Source organism: Candoia aspera, chromosome 4, assembly GCF_035149785.1.
Source record: "Candoia aspera isolate rCanAsp1 chromosome 4, rCanAsp1.hap2, whole genome shotgun sequence".
Lineage (NCBI taxonomy): Eukaryota > Metazoa > Chordata > Lepidosauria > Squamata > Boidae > Candoia > Candoia aspera.
The window spans coordinates 99,101,527-99,118,070 of record NC_086156.1 but is presented as its reverse complement, the minus strand read 5'-3'; the positions used below and the strand labels follow the sequence as shown (position 1 = coordinate 99,118,070).

Here is a 16,544-nt window from a genome sequence, read left to right as displayed (position 1 = left end):
CCACCCAATCGTGCAGAGAGGGCATGTTGCGGACCCCGTCTGTAAGAGAATTCCATCTGGCGGGGTCCAGGAGGCGGGCCTTCTCTGCAACAGCTCCTGCCCTTTGGAATATCCTTCCCCTGGAAATACAGTTGGCCCCCTCTCTTCTGGACTTAGGAAACAGCTGAAGACCTGGTTTTGTTGCCTTGTCTGGAATAGGGAGGGGAAGAGCCATTCTTGGGACTGGTTGATTACCTAGTTCTGCGGGGACCGTTTTTATCCAGTTATGGTTTGAATTAGATCCGCCGTGGCTTGGACTTCGTTGCATTTTATGCTGACTGATTATTGGTTTTATTTATGATTTTATTGAAATTTTAAATTGTTTTTATTGTGAACCGCCCAGGGTCCCCTGTGTGGGGGAGATGGGTGGTGATAAAAAATTGATAGATAGATAGATAGATAGATAGATAGATAGATAGATAGATAGATAGATAGATAGATAGATAAAATAACAGTTATCTAAAGAAGTATTGAATTGTCCTAGTTAGTACTAGATATAAATATACATGCTATCCACATGACATTTACTCATGATTAACTGAGCCATGGTTTACTCAATTAACACTATTGCCTGTTTGCAGGATACCCCAATCATAACTAACCACAAGGGCTAGGTTCACACAATATAGTAGGTTAAAATGTGGCTGGTTATAGTAGTGCATTGAATACAGTTTGATAAAGCAAATAATGAAAAAGTTTCTATTACAAACATCAAGCAATTCTTTGAGAATTATCAGAGAATATTGCAGTGGAAGTGTGTTTCTTCTATTCCTCTTAGGCATTAAGTGTTCATCCTAAAGGATCTGGTAAGCAATCAACTAAAATATGGGAATTAATAATGTTCTGGTAATAAAACGAAATACTGGCTGAGCTCATTCAGTATATATATTCATGGTTAGCCTGTCTTATGCTTTATTGAACTAACCCAATTACCAGTTCATATAGCACAATGAACCTTAAAATAAGCGTTATGGCTGGGGCCGTGCTGCGTTGAACAACAAATTAGCCAATTACTCTTTTGCCTATTATGTCGTGCTAACACAGCCTGCATGCTGGAAGAGAGATTATTATATTGTTTATACAGCTTATCATACTGCCAACCACTAAGGTTTCTCAGCAGTTTAGAAGAAAACATTAACCTAAAATCAAAATCTGAGATATTAAAAATGATCTAAAGCAACAGTTTAAAACAATTAAAATTAGCCAATAAAATCAACTATTAAAAAGCCTGCTTACAAATATGTGGTTTCAGGATTTTTAATTAGGACCTCCATCTCAGCCGGACATGCATTTCAAGCAACTAGGGTAGCTATAGAGAAGGCTGCACCCTATGTTGTCACAAAATAAGAATCTGATAGCCAGAGGCAAATCTCAGATTCTCTCAAGTCTTAAGGAGTTTAGACCCAAGTTCTATTCTGTAGGTCTTTGAAGATAATAAAGTAGCACTTTACGTTTCACCCAGAACAGATCTGCAACTACTACAGCACTTGAAGCACTGATGTAACATAGTTTTGAGCTCTTCCAGGACCAACTTGGCCATTGAGTTCTAATGGCAGATGAAGACATGAGTGACGAACTCATTTCTCCTTGGTGCTTTAATAATATATAAGAGCAAGGGTCATTTTGGATGCAAATTTAATTTAGTTCATCATATTTTGTGTGTTTGAATATTGCACACTGGGGCATATTCATATGAATATGAACTTAGCTTAACTTAGTTAATTTACCTTACAGTTTGGCATCAGATGATCAAATACTCTGAGGACTGCTCCGATTATAACTGGTGGAGGCATTTTGGTTGGTAACCAGCTATCTTTGCTGCTGTCCCTTCCTGCTATTACTTTCAAACAATCCATACTGTCCCAAGCCATCTATTTTCTTTCTTTTCCTTTTTTCATCTCTATTGGCATATGCATAAATAAGAGAAAGGAAGGAAAGAAAATTGTACAGAGGAGGAGTTTCATTTTAGATGCTGCTCAATCTCCATGTCTCAAGATCCAGAAGATGGAAGTGACCATTAACTTCAAAGCAGCTATCCTTGATCAAAAGAGGGAATCCAGGATAAGGTTTTGGGGTACAGTGTGATTAAGGTATTTCATGTTTACCACATTTTGCTCTAGTCTTTGGGTCTAAACAATGTACTGGCTGGGTTGCTGTACTACACTAATGACATTTTATTAAAACACAGCAATTGTGTTCATGTAGCATGCGATGCCCCAAACAAACCATGTAATACAATGACCTGGTTCACATAACATGTTCAGACAACAGATGATTCCCTAAAACATGCTGACCCACCAATTGCCCAGTTCTACTTTAGCCTAGTCCAGTGTGATGCACCATTTGATCCAGTAAATCTTTAAATTATATAACATCGTAGGTCATGCAAATACATCTAGTGTATTGCTCACAAATCTGAGCAAAATATATTGTTTTCCCAATGCCTTATGTAATATTGTGTCCGCTTGTCAATTTCTTAACTCCTTGGCTTCAGTCAGCTTATTCAGAGTCTCTGCTACCATTGGAATCTACACGTATTGGAAGAGAAATGAACAGGTGGACAGATGTAGCAATATTCTTCAACCTGGTAACCTCCAGGCATTTGGAATGCAACTTCCAATGTCCCATCACAATAAGCCAGCTGTCAATGAATATTGAATACTGAAAAAGGAATATTGTAGCTGAATGTATTTGGGAGAACCAGTTTGGGAAAAGATATTTTGTGACCTTCCAGGTTCACTGGATCTTCTGCTCCTGCCTAGATGCACCCAATGTTTGATGTTGCATCTATACCATAGATTAGTGTTTCTCAACCTTGGCCACTTTCAGATGTGTGGACTTAAACAAGGCTGGCTGGGGAATTCTGGGAGTTGAAGTCCACACATCTGAAAGTGACCAAGGCTGAGAAACATTGCCATAGATAAACAATTTATTACATTAGGATTGTAAAGGTATTCATTTGGCTGTGGCAAATTCCAATCAACTTAAAAAGCAAGAAGAAAAAAAACTGTGTGTATGAATGGTTTTAGGATGAAACATGTAGCTGGTATTTCCAGACACCTACTTAATTCTACTAGCAGGATGTCCTAAGATAACCTCTGAACTCACGACAACCTCAAGCTCATTCTCCTGTTCAAGAGAATCAGATTCTGAAATAAATGGGGGGTGGGGGTGGATACAACTTCAACAACCTCAGACACATACAGGCATCTTGATGCTAAAAATGAAAAGCAGCTATGGAAAACCGTTTGTTCGAATAGAGGAATATGAAGGGATCTCTTCCTCCCTCTCTTTTTCCAGTTAAAATATCCCTTCCCCCAACTGTTATTTCTCTTCTCTACAGCAGTAGAAAAAACAGCTGCTGGGATAGAGATTTTATATGGAAACAGAACTTCAGACTCAAAGATTAGGATTACTGAAAAAGCCTCTTCCTCCCTCTGTTCTTCAGCTTCAAGGCTGTTTGCATTTTTAAAAAATGCTCGGGGGAAGTATTTCACTCTTCTCCTCATCGAATGTCTGCCTTGTGGTACTCAATCTTATTTCTGAGCTAGTCATGGATAACTGAATTTTTCCAGGGTGTAATTTCTGAATGGCTGAGAAAGCATCCTTCCAGGATCACCCATAACACTAAGCTAAGACTTTTTTATAACCATGATTTGTTGATCGAGTCATAGTAGACAGAGTCACACAGAACGTCCAGCCATTAAGTGTGGTTTATAAACTGCAAGCCAGACAAAACCAAACCATATTATGGAGTAGTGTGGATTGTGCAGCCATTCAAGAACTCTTAAGTTGCTCACACAGATAGATAGAGATAGATAATAGAGGTAGATAGATAGATAGATGATAGATAATAGATAATAGATTGATGATAGAGATAGATGATAGATGATAGATGATAGATAAAGACAGATAATAGATGATAGATAAAGACAGATAATAGATAATAGATGAGATAGATGAGATAGATGATAGATAATAGATAATAGATGATATAGATGATAGATAATAGATAGATAATAGATGATATAGATGATAGATAGATAATAGATAGATGATAGACGATAGATGATAGATAGATAAGAGAGAGAGAGAGAGAGATATGACAGAGATAGATGATAATGATAGAAATAGATGATAGATAGATAGATAGACAGACAGACAGACAGACAGATAGATATTCCTTTCTCTTTGTTTTTACTGTTGTGGTTTCTTCTATCAAAATGGAAAGAGCTGCTTTGGCTGAAATTCTTCTCTTTGCACATCTCTTACAGAACTTAGAAGACCTCTCTTGTTACTAGGCTGCCAGTAGTAAATATCCTTGCTCGCCCCACCTTGAACCAGGACCACAGGCTGCCATTCATGAGAGCAACTAGCAAACAACCTTATCGGCAAGGTGAAGGTAACAAATGCTATTAACATAAACCGGGCAGACTGTATGTAAAAGGCCTGGCCCATAAGGCCAAAGTGGGCTCTTAGGAAGCCCCTAGCAACAGCTTTTGTTCCTCGCTCCATGGGCTGATCCTGCCTCCATTGTCAAGGCTCTTTACTGTGGGAAGGATTTGGAAGGATTGTGTGGTGGGGCAGAATGTCTTTAAGCGAATGTCTTTAAGCAGTCCGTCCCCATACACCCTTAGCCTACCCCAACTGGGACCAAGGAAATAGACAGAGGCCCCATTGTTCCAGCCATGAATGGACCCAGCCTCATCATGAATGGGTGCCTTATTTTTATGGTTGCTGGGCTTGTTCCCAAAAGCGGCTGGGAATGGACCCCAATACGACCCTTGTCAAATCAGGACAGGGATGGGGTGTTGAGGGGGATGGGGGAGTGGAGGACAGAAGCTAGACTTTTTTTTTTCTATTAAAGAAATTGTTTGGTTTTTTAAAAAAACGTTCACTCCAGGAATGGAGTGGAGGGGAATGAGAATTGAAGGAAAAGATGGTGGGTTAGGTGATGGAATTGGGGGTTAGTTCTCTCTCTCTCTTTTTGCACTTCTCTGATTTGCAGGGGGAGGAGGGGAAGAGTGCCTGCCAAGATTTTTCTGGGGACCATTTGGGCCGAACTGTTGAGGGAAGTACTGTGATACCACACAACCATTCTCAGCTTGTACCCACCAACTATGCAGGATTCTGCCTCCCACAGCTGGTTGGCTGTTACAGGATGTAACGGCCCAGACTTCTAAAGAGTCGCAGATTGGGGAAGACTCACCTAATAGCCAAAGGGAAGTTCTTAACAAAGGTTGCTCCCTCCAGACCAAAGACATTTTTCCCTCTCTGCCCATTTAGTTTGGTTGTCCTACATGTTGCCATGGTTTCCAAAATTTTGCAGAGGGAAAAGGAGGAAGAAGTTGGTGGCAATGAATGATCTGAAAAATGTAGGCTCAGTGATCTTCTGTTGTTTCACCCTTATGCATTATTGCCTTTTGCTTCAGTATGGCTTGGTGAGTTCTAAATTAGTTTTGGATTTTTTTTTAATGTGGTGTTAGCCACTCAGAATCACAATGGTGAAAAGGGCAGTCATATAAATCAAATACATACATACATGTCAGAATTGATAGCTTCTCTGTATTACCAGATGCTTGATGTTTATTTCTAAGCAAGAAATCCAGGCATTATAGGGACCCTTTGTTGATTTCTGTTATCTGTATGAATCCAGGCTGGAAGACTGTCTACCTTCTTTTACTTGCCTTAAACCCTCCCTCAACCTTTTGACTTTTACATGTACTGGAAGTACAATTTCCAGATTTTCTAGCACAGGAATTTCTAACACATCTGGTTGGGGAAGGTTGCCATATTGGGAAATGAAAAAGTTACAGTCAACAAGGCTGGGAAAGGTATCTGGCAGCCTTGAAAAGGGGTAGAAATCTAAGAACTAAGACTCACAGGTTCTTTGGCATATGCAAAAGTTCCTTGTTTGATGGTTTGGGAAGACAGCAGCCTCCTAAAATAAAGGTTAGGAAGGGAGGGCGAGGAGCCAGGATTCTATAGCAGGGCTCACACATCGCAATTTATCAAATAAACTACAGTTGGCTTTCACATAATACAGTAAACCAAATTCAACAAATGAGATATGGTTAAGTGGTCTATGTGGCTCAGTCAGAAAGTTCCTAGGAACAGATTTATACGTGGAAGAGAAAGGCATATACTGTATTGTCCTCCATTGCCTGAAATTCAGCATTGGGTTTTGTGTATCACATGCAGATTAACTTTAATTTATTTGGCTGTACCAGAATCCAGCCCTATCTCTGTCTCTGGCAACACACTTCCTTATCTTGTATCTGTGCCCTCTATTGGAAAGATGATCAGGATCTGTTTTAATATTGCTTATTTTGCTGACTTCAGCATCCTCCTGATGACTGAAGGAGTGGGGGAATGGAAGAATCTTGACTTCTAGTCCAAAAGCTTATAAATATATTACAAGTTGGCTATAAAACAACACCATGCTGCTTCCCTTCTGCCTGCTAATGTCTGTTCAGTGAACGTGGCTGAATGTGTTTTGCATTGTTACTATTTTGTAATAAGTACAACATGATCCATTTGGAGCTTAAACATTCTGTTAAGACATCCGTCAGCTTTTCAAAAGCGAAGCTGTTATGACCCCTTTACTAGCACACTCTGCTTGGGAAAACTGTGCAGAACAAGCTGCAGAGTAAATGAATGAATGAATGACAGAGCGATGGCAAGAAGGAACTTTTAAGGAGTCATCTTTTGTATGAGAACAAACAAAGTGTTAAAACAGGAATTGTAACAGATCCCCAACCCCTGTGGTGGGACCTTCCTTTCAGTCATCAGTCTTGATCTTTGGCCATGTTTTGTGTCAGCTGGACACCCTTAATTCTTTTAAAGAGGATGCATATACAGGTATTGTTATTCACTTAAAGCATTCGCTGACTTGTTTTAAAGCACAGGGAGTTTATAAAGACCATGCTATTTATAGCCAGCTACAATGGTGCAAAAATGACAAGTGCAGAAGGATGTTGTGACACAAATCCTGTCTTTAGGAATTTGCATCCCAATGCCTGGCACAAAGGTGTAAGTTAAACATCAAGATGCATGTTCAATCACCTGTCCCTCCTTGTCCCACCCGTGGACATCCCAGATTTACAGAGTTGCAAAGGTGTACAAGGACTGTGGGAAAGAAAAGCCACAGGCTCAGCCAGATAACTGAGACTCACTGCAGAAAGAAGACAGCCAGTGGTCTTCTCCTGCTGTTCTGCTATTCCTGTTGTCCGTTCCTGACCTACCTGTTACAGATATACAACTACTACAAATACAGACATCTCCTTTTCATCTTTCCGGCTCTGTAGAGCAGAGTTTTGATGTAGAAACAATCAAACAAGCATCCTGATGTGGGTTTCAAACCCTTTGCCTCACCGCACAGCTAAGCTCTGTTTGTGTGTGTGTGTGTGTGTGTGTGTGAGAGAGAGAGAGAGAGAGAGGGAGAGAGAGGGGCCTGGTGAGAATGTGATGGAATAGAGAGAATGGGACACAATTTCTTATTCTGAGTGGAACAAGAGGCTTATTGTGGCTTCATTTCAGGAAAAAAAGGGGGTGGAGATGATGGGCGATGAATGAGAGATTGGAGAGAACCACCAGACGCTTGAAAGAAACAGAGAAACCAATAATATTCTAGACAGTTAATGTCTGGAGGGGGTGGAGATGGAGGAGCTAGGCTTTGTAGCTTCTCTCTTATAAAGGATACCATAGAATTCACATGAAAGCCAGTTTTCCTGTGAATCAGCTGCAAGTTGATACATACACCTTGCATCTGCTTGGTTTCTGCTAGCCTGAGCTGCTAAATTAACCAGCAATTTAATCTTACCCTATTGACTGAACCAAGGTGATTGAACTGCTGCTTTATAAACCAAAAGAAAATCTTGTTTTGCATGGCTGGCTTGTAAAGGATGCGAGAATCCAAGAAGCTGAGCTTGGCTAAGTGTTGTAGATTTATGTATGGATTTAGGAGCATTGTCATGTGCATGACCCTTATTTGTGAAATCATTACCTTGGCAAAGGATTAGTGTGTCCTTCCTTCGTCTAAAGTCAAGACTCCTTTTCCAGTGGAGCTCAGCTCCTGGTGACTTCATGGCCATTCCCATGTAGCTCTCTTGACAGCAGGATGGAAATGGTGTCACTGCCCTCTTCCAACAAGCATTTTTTAACTTTCCAGTCTAGACTACAGCCCTGAGATTCTCTGGAGAACTCCCTTTCAAATACTAACTAGATCTGAGCCCAGACAAGATTGACCAGGTGTTGCCAGCTGGCTGATCCCCAGTCTAATACTCTCCAGTGTTTTGGGCCATTGCTTCCATTTTCTTCGATGGCTGTCCTTAATGATTGTCTGAAACTAAGAGATGATTTAAAAATTAGGGCATTTCAGACAGAGAAATGGCATCTTTGATAACGCTTGGAGCAACTATTTCAGTATTCCTGTACATGTAATGCCACCCTCTGGATATTGTTATATGGGAGAACAAGTGTATGTATACTCACAGGGTAGCTGAGTTCATCAGATAATCAACTGTCATAATAGTCATGGAACTGAGCTGATAATCTTCCATATGCCATTCCCCTTTCTGACAACTATTGGGTGGTTGGTTTAGAGCAGTGTTTCTTAGCCTTGAAGATGGGGGGACGTCAGCTCCCAGAATTCCCCAGCCAGCATGGCTGGCTGGGGGATTCTGGGAGCTGACGTCCCCCCATCTTCAAGTTGCTAAGTCTGAGAAACACTGGTTAAGAGCAACCTTCCCTAAACTCATGCCCTTTAGATGTGTTGGGAATGCAACTCCCAGAATTCCCCAGGCTATATGTCTTTGCTTGTGCTAGTTAGGAATTATAGGAAGTGCAGTCCTGAAACATCTGGAGCCATTAGTTTGGAGAAGGCTGTTTTAGACACTGGAAAATGGGATATAGGACCTTCCTATCAGGAAACAGGCAAGATGGCTGTCCAACAGGTGAGGCAGGGCTACCAAGTAACATAATACTTCTATGCATGCCCCAAGACTGAGAGAGAAAGCAGGCTGGAGGCAGTAGTGATATGTGGCCTCCAGATGGGACCTTACCAGCTCCTCAAGACACTTGATCCAGAGGTCTGAAGGCTGCAGTATATCTCCTTACCATCTGCCAGAAATTATTTTAAAGCAGAATCAAGCTGGGCACTACAAACTATCTTGAGAATTAAACCATCTTGGTTTTCCTGCCACCAAACCTGAGTCAAGATCCCTGGTACCTTATTTGCCTCTGAATCCCTCTTTCATAGGGAATAACAGCATGAAATGTCATAGCAGTCATAGCCTAGAAATGACTGCTTTTACGGAATGGAGTCTTCCTTTACCAGCAGATGATAACAGCCGCAACACAGCTCCAGGTGACACAGCAAACCCTTTGCGTCTTGGTGTCCTCATCATCTTCGTTAGTGCAGCAGCAAAAGCGGATCAGGTAGACGCAGATGAGAACTAGACTGATGGCAAAGCACAAACCCGAGACGCTGGCCAGAAACAGAAGTGCCTGGAGAATGAATAGAGATGTTTTTAAAAACACATATAAAGCAGGCAGAAGTTTTCAGCCCATAGGTTACGGTGAGAAAAAATGTGCAACATTATACAGCCATGCTCCCCTTATCAAACATGAACTCCTTATGCCTCCTTTCTTTCTCTGTCAAGTTCCTAGTTGCAATGAATAAGGAGATTGGTTTGATAGTATGTAGGCAGGATCCTTTGCTAAGACCATTTCCTCATTAGCATTATCTTAGCTGTTTTTGAGGTTTCTCCTCATTACTCTTACAGTGGCACAACAATGATTGAATTTTTTTTTATATAATTGAGTCGTGTCCGATTCTCAGATACTGCCTGGACAAGTCCCTGCAGTTTTCTTGGCAAGGTTTTTCAGAAGTGGTTTGCCATTGCCTCCTTCCTAGGGCTGAGAGAGAATGACTGGCCCAAGGTCACCCAGCTGGTTTTATGCCTAAGGTGGGACTAGAACTCCCGGTCTCCCGGTTTCTAGCCTGGTGCCTTAACCACTACACCAAACTGACTGTTCCATGACTCTATATGACACTGTAAACCACTGATAAGGAAACAGGCTTAGGGTGCTTCTAGGTGGAAGCTGCCTAGCATTGCTTCTGAAAAGACATTGTGTAGCTACCCTGTTTTTCCCTCCTTAATTTTTTTTTTAATACAGTTAAAAATAAAAAACAGAATAAGCAGTGAGAAAACATGGTTGATTTGAAAGGAAGACAATATTCCCCATAAAATTCTGAGAGGTTGGGCAGATGATTGTACAACTGGAAGCATAAGGAGATAGCTGTGGGCAGCTTTCAAAGTATTTGTATGAGCCTGGAGAAAGTGCAGCTGCTGTAATGTTTCAAAGGGAGAAGCTCTTGTGCTTCTGAAGCATCTCTTGAAAGGACTTGCACAGACCTATTGTACCATGGAAGTTTTATCTGGGAGCAACGTTGTCAACCTGGCACCCTCATGATGTAGTCTTCATCTACATGTCTCACTTGCACATATTCATTAGGACTTCCCATCTCTGTGCTTCATTCCCTCCATGAAACTGCTTGGACCAGTGTTTTCCTCTTTTTGATATAGAGAAGGGGGAAAAAAAGCAGAGGCTAATTCATATCCAATATGCCTTTGCTATGCTACTAGCATTTCTAAATAACAACCCAGAGCAGCGTTTCTTAACTCTGGCGGCTTGAAGATGTGTGGACTTCAACTCCCAGAATTCCCCAGCCAGCCACGGAAGTTGAAGTCCACACATCTTCAAGTCGCCCAGGCTGAGAAACACTGATCCAGAGAAATGAAGGGGAAGCTCACTCTGCATTTTTATTACGATGTATGGCTTTTATTGCTTGTTTAAAACAGATTCTATAGTATACTTATTCTGCTGATGTTGTCTAGTTTTAATTTCAAAATGAAAGATGACTCATAAAAATGCATACCTTGGCCTGAGCACCCAATCTTTCAGAAAGCATGAAAGATTTCATAGAAACATTTGACAAATAGTTTCAAAACCATAGTTTCCTGCTGATCTTCATTGCTTTATGGACATTGGAGAAGTTAATGAGAATCAGCTTCTCGTTCATTATTTTTTTAGCCTCAAAAACATTCTCTCTATGTTGAGCCATTTAGCACAAATATAATATTACCCCTTCAATCCTACCGCCATTTTCTTTCCCTTTCCTTATAAGTGGCTGGCACATGCCATGATCCTCATGCATGTGATGTCACTTGCCACTCTTTCTGCCCTGGGAGATGCCCATGACTGCTTTTATTGTCTTCCTCCATTGTTAAATGCCCCTTGGAATTTGGTTCTTTCCGGCATAGATTTTGCATTCTGTAAAGCAGTGGGATGCCTGTAGTGCTTAACTTCCCTGGCCAGCAGCCCTACTAGTAAGATCAGGGGTGAGGAACACTGGAAACGAGTTCAGCAAAACTGAAGGGTCACAGCCCCCCACACATGACAATCACTAATAGGATACAATAGAATAATAGTACTAGTAACAACAGAACCCATTGGAATCTAAAGCTTCAGTCCCATTTTCCCTTTCTTGACAATAAGCCAGATAAAACAGAATTAGGCTTCTTTCTTAGTAAACACACACTGTGTGCTTGCTTTTTATTTGAGCCCAGAATTTGAGGGTTTGGAAACACAAAGGCTTGAATATTTTAAAGTAGTACAGAATACAAACAGTCCTGCATTGTTTAGATGTTAGTCCTGGCTGTAGGAACTTATCATCTGAATACCAGAAAGCCATCCTCTGTGAATATCCTTCAAGGTTCTGGGTCACTTTATGATTTCTACGCATGTATCCTCCTATCCTTGAAGTTTGGAGAAGGTGCTTAAAAACCCTGTAGACCAGGGCTCCTCAACCTTGGCAACTCTAAGCTGTGCGGACTTCAACTCCCAGAATTCCCCAGCCAGCTTTGCTGGCTGGGGAATTCTGGGAGTTGAAGTCCGCACAGTTTAGAGTTGCCAAGGTTGAAGAACCCTGCTGTAGACCATATAAATATTCCTTTTTTTTTTTCATATTTTTCTTCCTATTCCCTTTCCATCCAGGGTAATTTGACAGTTTTTTCAGCTGATCTCAAGACTCAGAATACAGCAAGTTCCAAGCGCCTTCCTGATGGCTCATCCTGCCTGAGGCCATAAGATTTGTGCATGGGTAAGAGTATTTATTTGCTTCATGCGCCCTCTCTCTTTACCTCTCCCTCTGACAAACAGATTACAGGCAATCTGACCATTTGCCTACGCTGAGACACTACAATCTGTGCCCACAGCAGCTGGCACAGTCAGAGAGTGGCTGGTGGTGAAATCTGCTACTGGCCTTTCAAGCCTGAAAGCATTTTTGGTCACAAGGACACTCCATGCATCTATTCAAGGCTCTCAGGGGCCCATGCGGTCAACCCTTTTTGCCCGAGCTGCTCTACCACCTCACACAAAGGCATTTACCATCTTGCCTCCCTGCAGATCCTGTTTATTCAAAGTGCATTAGCCTTTGCCTACCCGCTAACTTGTGATCACCCTATTCACAAAACAGACTTCCCATCTCAAATTCGCGCTGTTCATTGTCTGATAATTCCTCCTTTCACCCTAGAATCTTTCATTCCTAGCTCCTACCTATCTAGCCAACATCTAAAAGCCAAAGTACACCAAGTGCATCAACTTTAGCACTTAAACAGGGCAAAGAGGTTTATATTCTATAGGCCAAAAATCCCAATTAAAAATAGCAGGGGTTGGATATTGTCTTGAGGACCTAGATACGAAAGAAATGCATTATATCTCACTACTGTGAGTGTTGTGATCTGGCTATTAGTTAACACTACTAATCCAGAATTAGTAGTGTTTAAAGTAGAACCATTTTCCTGAGTGTGGTGCTCTACGTATATGTAGGATTTCAGCTTCCCCACAGAAAATTGCCCGGTGTGTAATGGGCTTAAAATCCAATACATCTGGAAGGCAAGAGGATGGGGAAAGTCTATTTTTTAGGTGATGTCTCTTAAGTTGTGTCCATGCAGTCTTGTTCTTCCTCATTAGTCTACATTGTTCTGCCCCTGAAAGATCACCTCATAAGAACACAAGAAGAGCCTTGCTGGATCAAAACATGTCTTGTTTCTCACGGAAACCAGGCAGATGCTGATGGAAACTTCTCAAGCAGGACATGAGCTATAGGACTGTCTTTTTGTGTTCCCCAGCAACTGGAATTCAGAGGCTGCAACTACTACTGGATGTAATATGTAGCCATCGAGTTTAATAGCTTCTGGCAGCATTATCCTCCGTGCATTTGTTGACAAGTACCTGCCCATCACTTAAGATCTTCCTTCTCTTGAAACATTAATAACGGAGAGTCTTCTGATGAAGTGGAATGCCACAAGCACTTACATCATAATAAATTTGTTAGCTCTGAAGATGTCACAAGCCCTTTTTATTGCTTATGCTGCAACATTTGGAATACAGCTACCATTCTGGAAATTCCTCTAAAGCATGTTCACCTTTTACAAAACATATTTTAAGTGCCAAATGAAGTCCATTCAGGGCTTCCAGGCATTTCTTTGCTTATTCATTAGATTCTATTGAACATGCCACTGCCCCCTTCAATCCCCCCACTCACAACTATCCTGTGAGATAGATTTGATTGACAGAATGCCAAATTTCTTTGGAATATGTTTGGCTTCATTTTAAATGATAGCTGAAAACTACTGCATTGACTAGAGTTTATTAGAAATTTTAACACTGAGTAATTTGTTTGCAGTTTTAAACAATTGTAATTGGCTGTGTTTTGAACTGGCTTTATTCTAAAGTTTGTTTTAAAGAAAGATCATTTCTTTACACTTCAGTTTGATAAAAAGCAGGATAAAGAACTCGTACAAACAAATTCCAACCTTCGCTTCCCTTTCATCCAAACAGTGGTGCTGAATTAAACCAAATGGAGCCATTTCCAAATCTGGTAAGCAATCATTGAAAAATCACTGGGTAACATGGAGTCAGCCCATATCTTTCAACTTATTCATCTTCACAGGGCTGTGACAATTAGACAGAAAGAAGTGCATTATTCTAAATTCTTGAAGGAAGGAGAATAGTGTAGTAATCATATGGGGATATGGTGGGGCTACTCGGTATCTAGGTGGCAAACCTTGGACAACCTTTAGATGGCAGCAAAGAGATACTGAACACAATAATATTTGCTGCCAATTTGCAGTCATCTGGATATCTGCAGATATAATAGCTCTAGACAAGATGGAGAGGAACAGAAGATGTTAGGGGGCAGCTCGATTAAAATGGAGGCGAATGGATGACTCTTGAGAAGGATAGGTCAAGGTTGGGTGGGTCAGGATTCAGCTTTATGGCTTGCTCTTAATGCCAGGCAATCCTGCTGCAACATGGAAAATCCTCAGTATGGGACAAAGGCATCCTGTGAATGCATAGAATGGTTTCTCCTTAGCATGGAGTACGCAGAAACAGCCTCCTTCTATCTGGAGCTAGGAAGAAGGGCATTCAGTACAGTATGAATTCAGGGCTAAGATGTTAGGAGGAGCAGGTAGCTACAGAAAGGAATCTATGGGTCCTCCCCCCTGTCATCTGAGTCTCACTCATCTCTCTCATATACTGGCACACATCCTCAGCAAATTGGATCAGCTGCAGCTGTGAGGCTTGGCCTGACCTACATATCAGAGTGAGCATGCTCACCTCCTTGCTATCTCTGTAAGGGAAACCACTCCCACAGACGTCCTCCTCCTCCTCACTCACTCACAGACTGCAATGGTGGTGTGCAATCTTAGAATTACCCACAACTTCCCCCTGGCAGCTGAACAAGAGAGGATTCTCCAAACTTCTGCTATTTCCCATGGCTTTGTCTTCAACTGTCTTTGCCCTTTACGGTATCACACAATATTTATATTAAGAGCACCTCCCTGTATCACAGTGTTTCTCAACCTTGGCAATTTTAAGATGGGTGGACTTCAACTCCCAGAATTCCCTAGCCAGCATAGCTGGCTGGGAAATTCTGGGAGTTGAAGTCCACCCATCTTAAAGTTGCCAAGGTTGAGAAACACTGCTCTAACCAGATGGTCAGAGAAGCATGTCAGTTTGCACCGAGAGCAAGATTGCCATGGCTTGTTCCCTGCTTAAAGGTGGCGGGGAGAGCTATATTACTACCAGAACAACTAAGGACAACTTTAAGCTGCCTCAGGGATGGGTTGGGGTGAGATTAAGCCACATCATGGTAGAAAAAAGAGTTGTCAAGCAGCGTCTATGGCATGAACAGATGCAAGGGAAAGGCCCTGAGCCAAAGAGAAATAAACCAACTGATGCTCGTCCTATTTTGAACGCTGTGCCTCTCCCACTCCCATCCTAGCTGAATATGCAGTTCTTCTGATGTCGAGCTAGTTGATTTGATCTGATTGCCTTGAAAAGCATAGTCAATATTCGAATCTCCTAATCCTAAAATCTAATCTCTCCAGTTGTGTGAACTAGCTTTTGTGGTCAGTCCCCAGATGATGTGCTCTCCATCTTACATGGATGTTGTATTCGCCCAAGACAGAATGGGGCAAGTTAGATTCAAGGAGCAAAGACCCTTTGAAGCATGCAGGGGTGTCGCTCTAACACCTGTTGGCCACTCTTCCCCTAGGTTGGCTACATTTTTTCCTAGGGTCATGCTGCCACCCTTGGCAGCTATGGCCCAATCCATGCTTGGTTCAAAGAGCTGCTGAAATGTGCTATGTGAGCACTCCTATGTCTCTAAACCACTCTTACACCTTCAGGCCCAACGTGTTGTCCACTTGTACCCCCAGGCTCCCAGAGTGAAACCTTTAAACCCTGCAGATGCTTCAGGCATCCATTTCACCCTTCCAAACATCTGAACTCCCCTTCCAAAAGCAGCAGTAACCGCTGCCACTTCCAAAGTGTGGCCCTTAACACGTCTCCCAATGTCCAGAAGGTAGCCCTTAGCTCCAAGGATGCAAGGATCAGTCTCCCTTTTGGGGAGTTTCATGCTACTACAGCAACGAGACATTTTGCCAGCACTGGGAATCTCAAGTCTGTGTGTTAAACTGCAAAGCTTTTTGAAAACGCAGGAAGATTTTTATAGGCGATTTCTGCTAATGCTCTCCTACTTTCAAACTTCTCTCTTGAGAATCTACGCACGATGCAATTGTCTGAGAATTTGTACTGTATGAAGTACCTAGTACTATGACGAACTTGCGTCACATATGGGCACACTTGGTCCTCCTGCAACCAGTACTCCCTGCCTAATGAATAATCTCAGTCCCTGATCATGTATATTTAATACTGGCTTTTTCAAACTATACCTTTTCTGCTCACCAGTCCCTTGGGGGAAGCAGAAATTGGAGACGTTCCTTCCTCCCATCATTTTCGGGACATTTGGATGGTTCTCTGGACAGTTTTACATCTGATCCTGATTTGTCTATTTCACAATAGAGATAGAAAATTCCTTGAGTTGGTTTTCCCTTATGCCTACAGCACACACCTTCCCTTAGCAGCATCCA

At 41.8% G+C, this 16,544-nt stretch overlaps 1 protein-coding gene across 2 annotated transcripts in view; it reads right to left on the bottom strand.

The window, feature by feature from the left end:
* The window catches only part of TTYH1 (tweety family member 1), a 63,036-nt gene that overhangs the window by 35,763 nt on the left and 10,729 nt on the right, over positions 1–16,544 (bottom strand). For both annotated transcript variants that reach the window (XM_063301186.1, XM_063301187.1), the window contains exon 2: positions 9,374–9,546. In XM_063301186.1, coding sequence (XP_063157256.1) covers positions 9,374–9,546 — 173 coding nt within the window. The remainder of the gene's footprint in view (positions 1–9,373; positions 9,547–16,544) is intronic.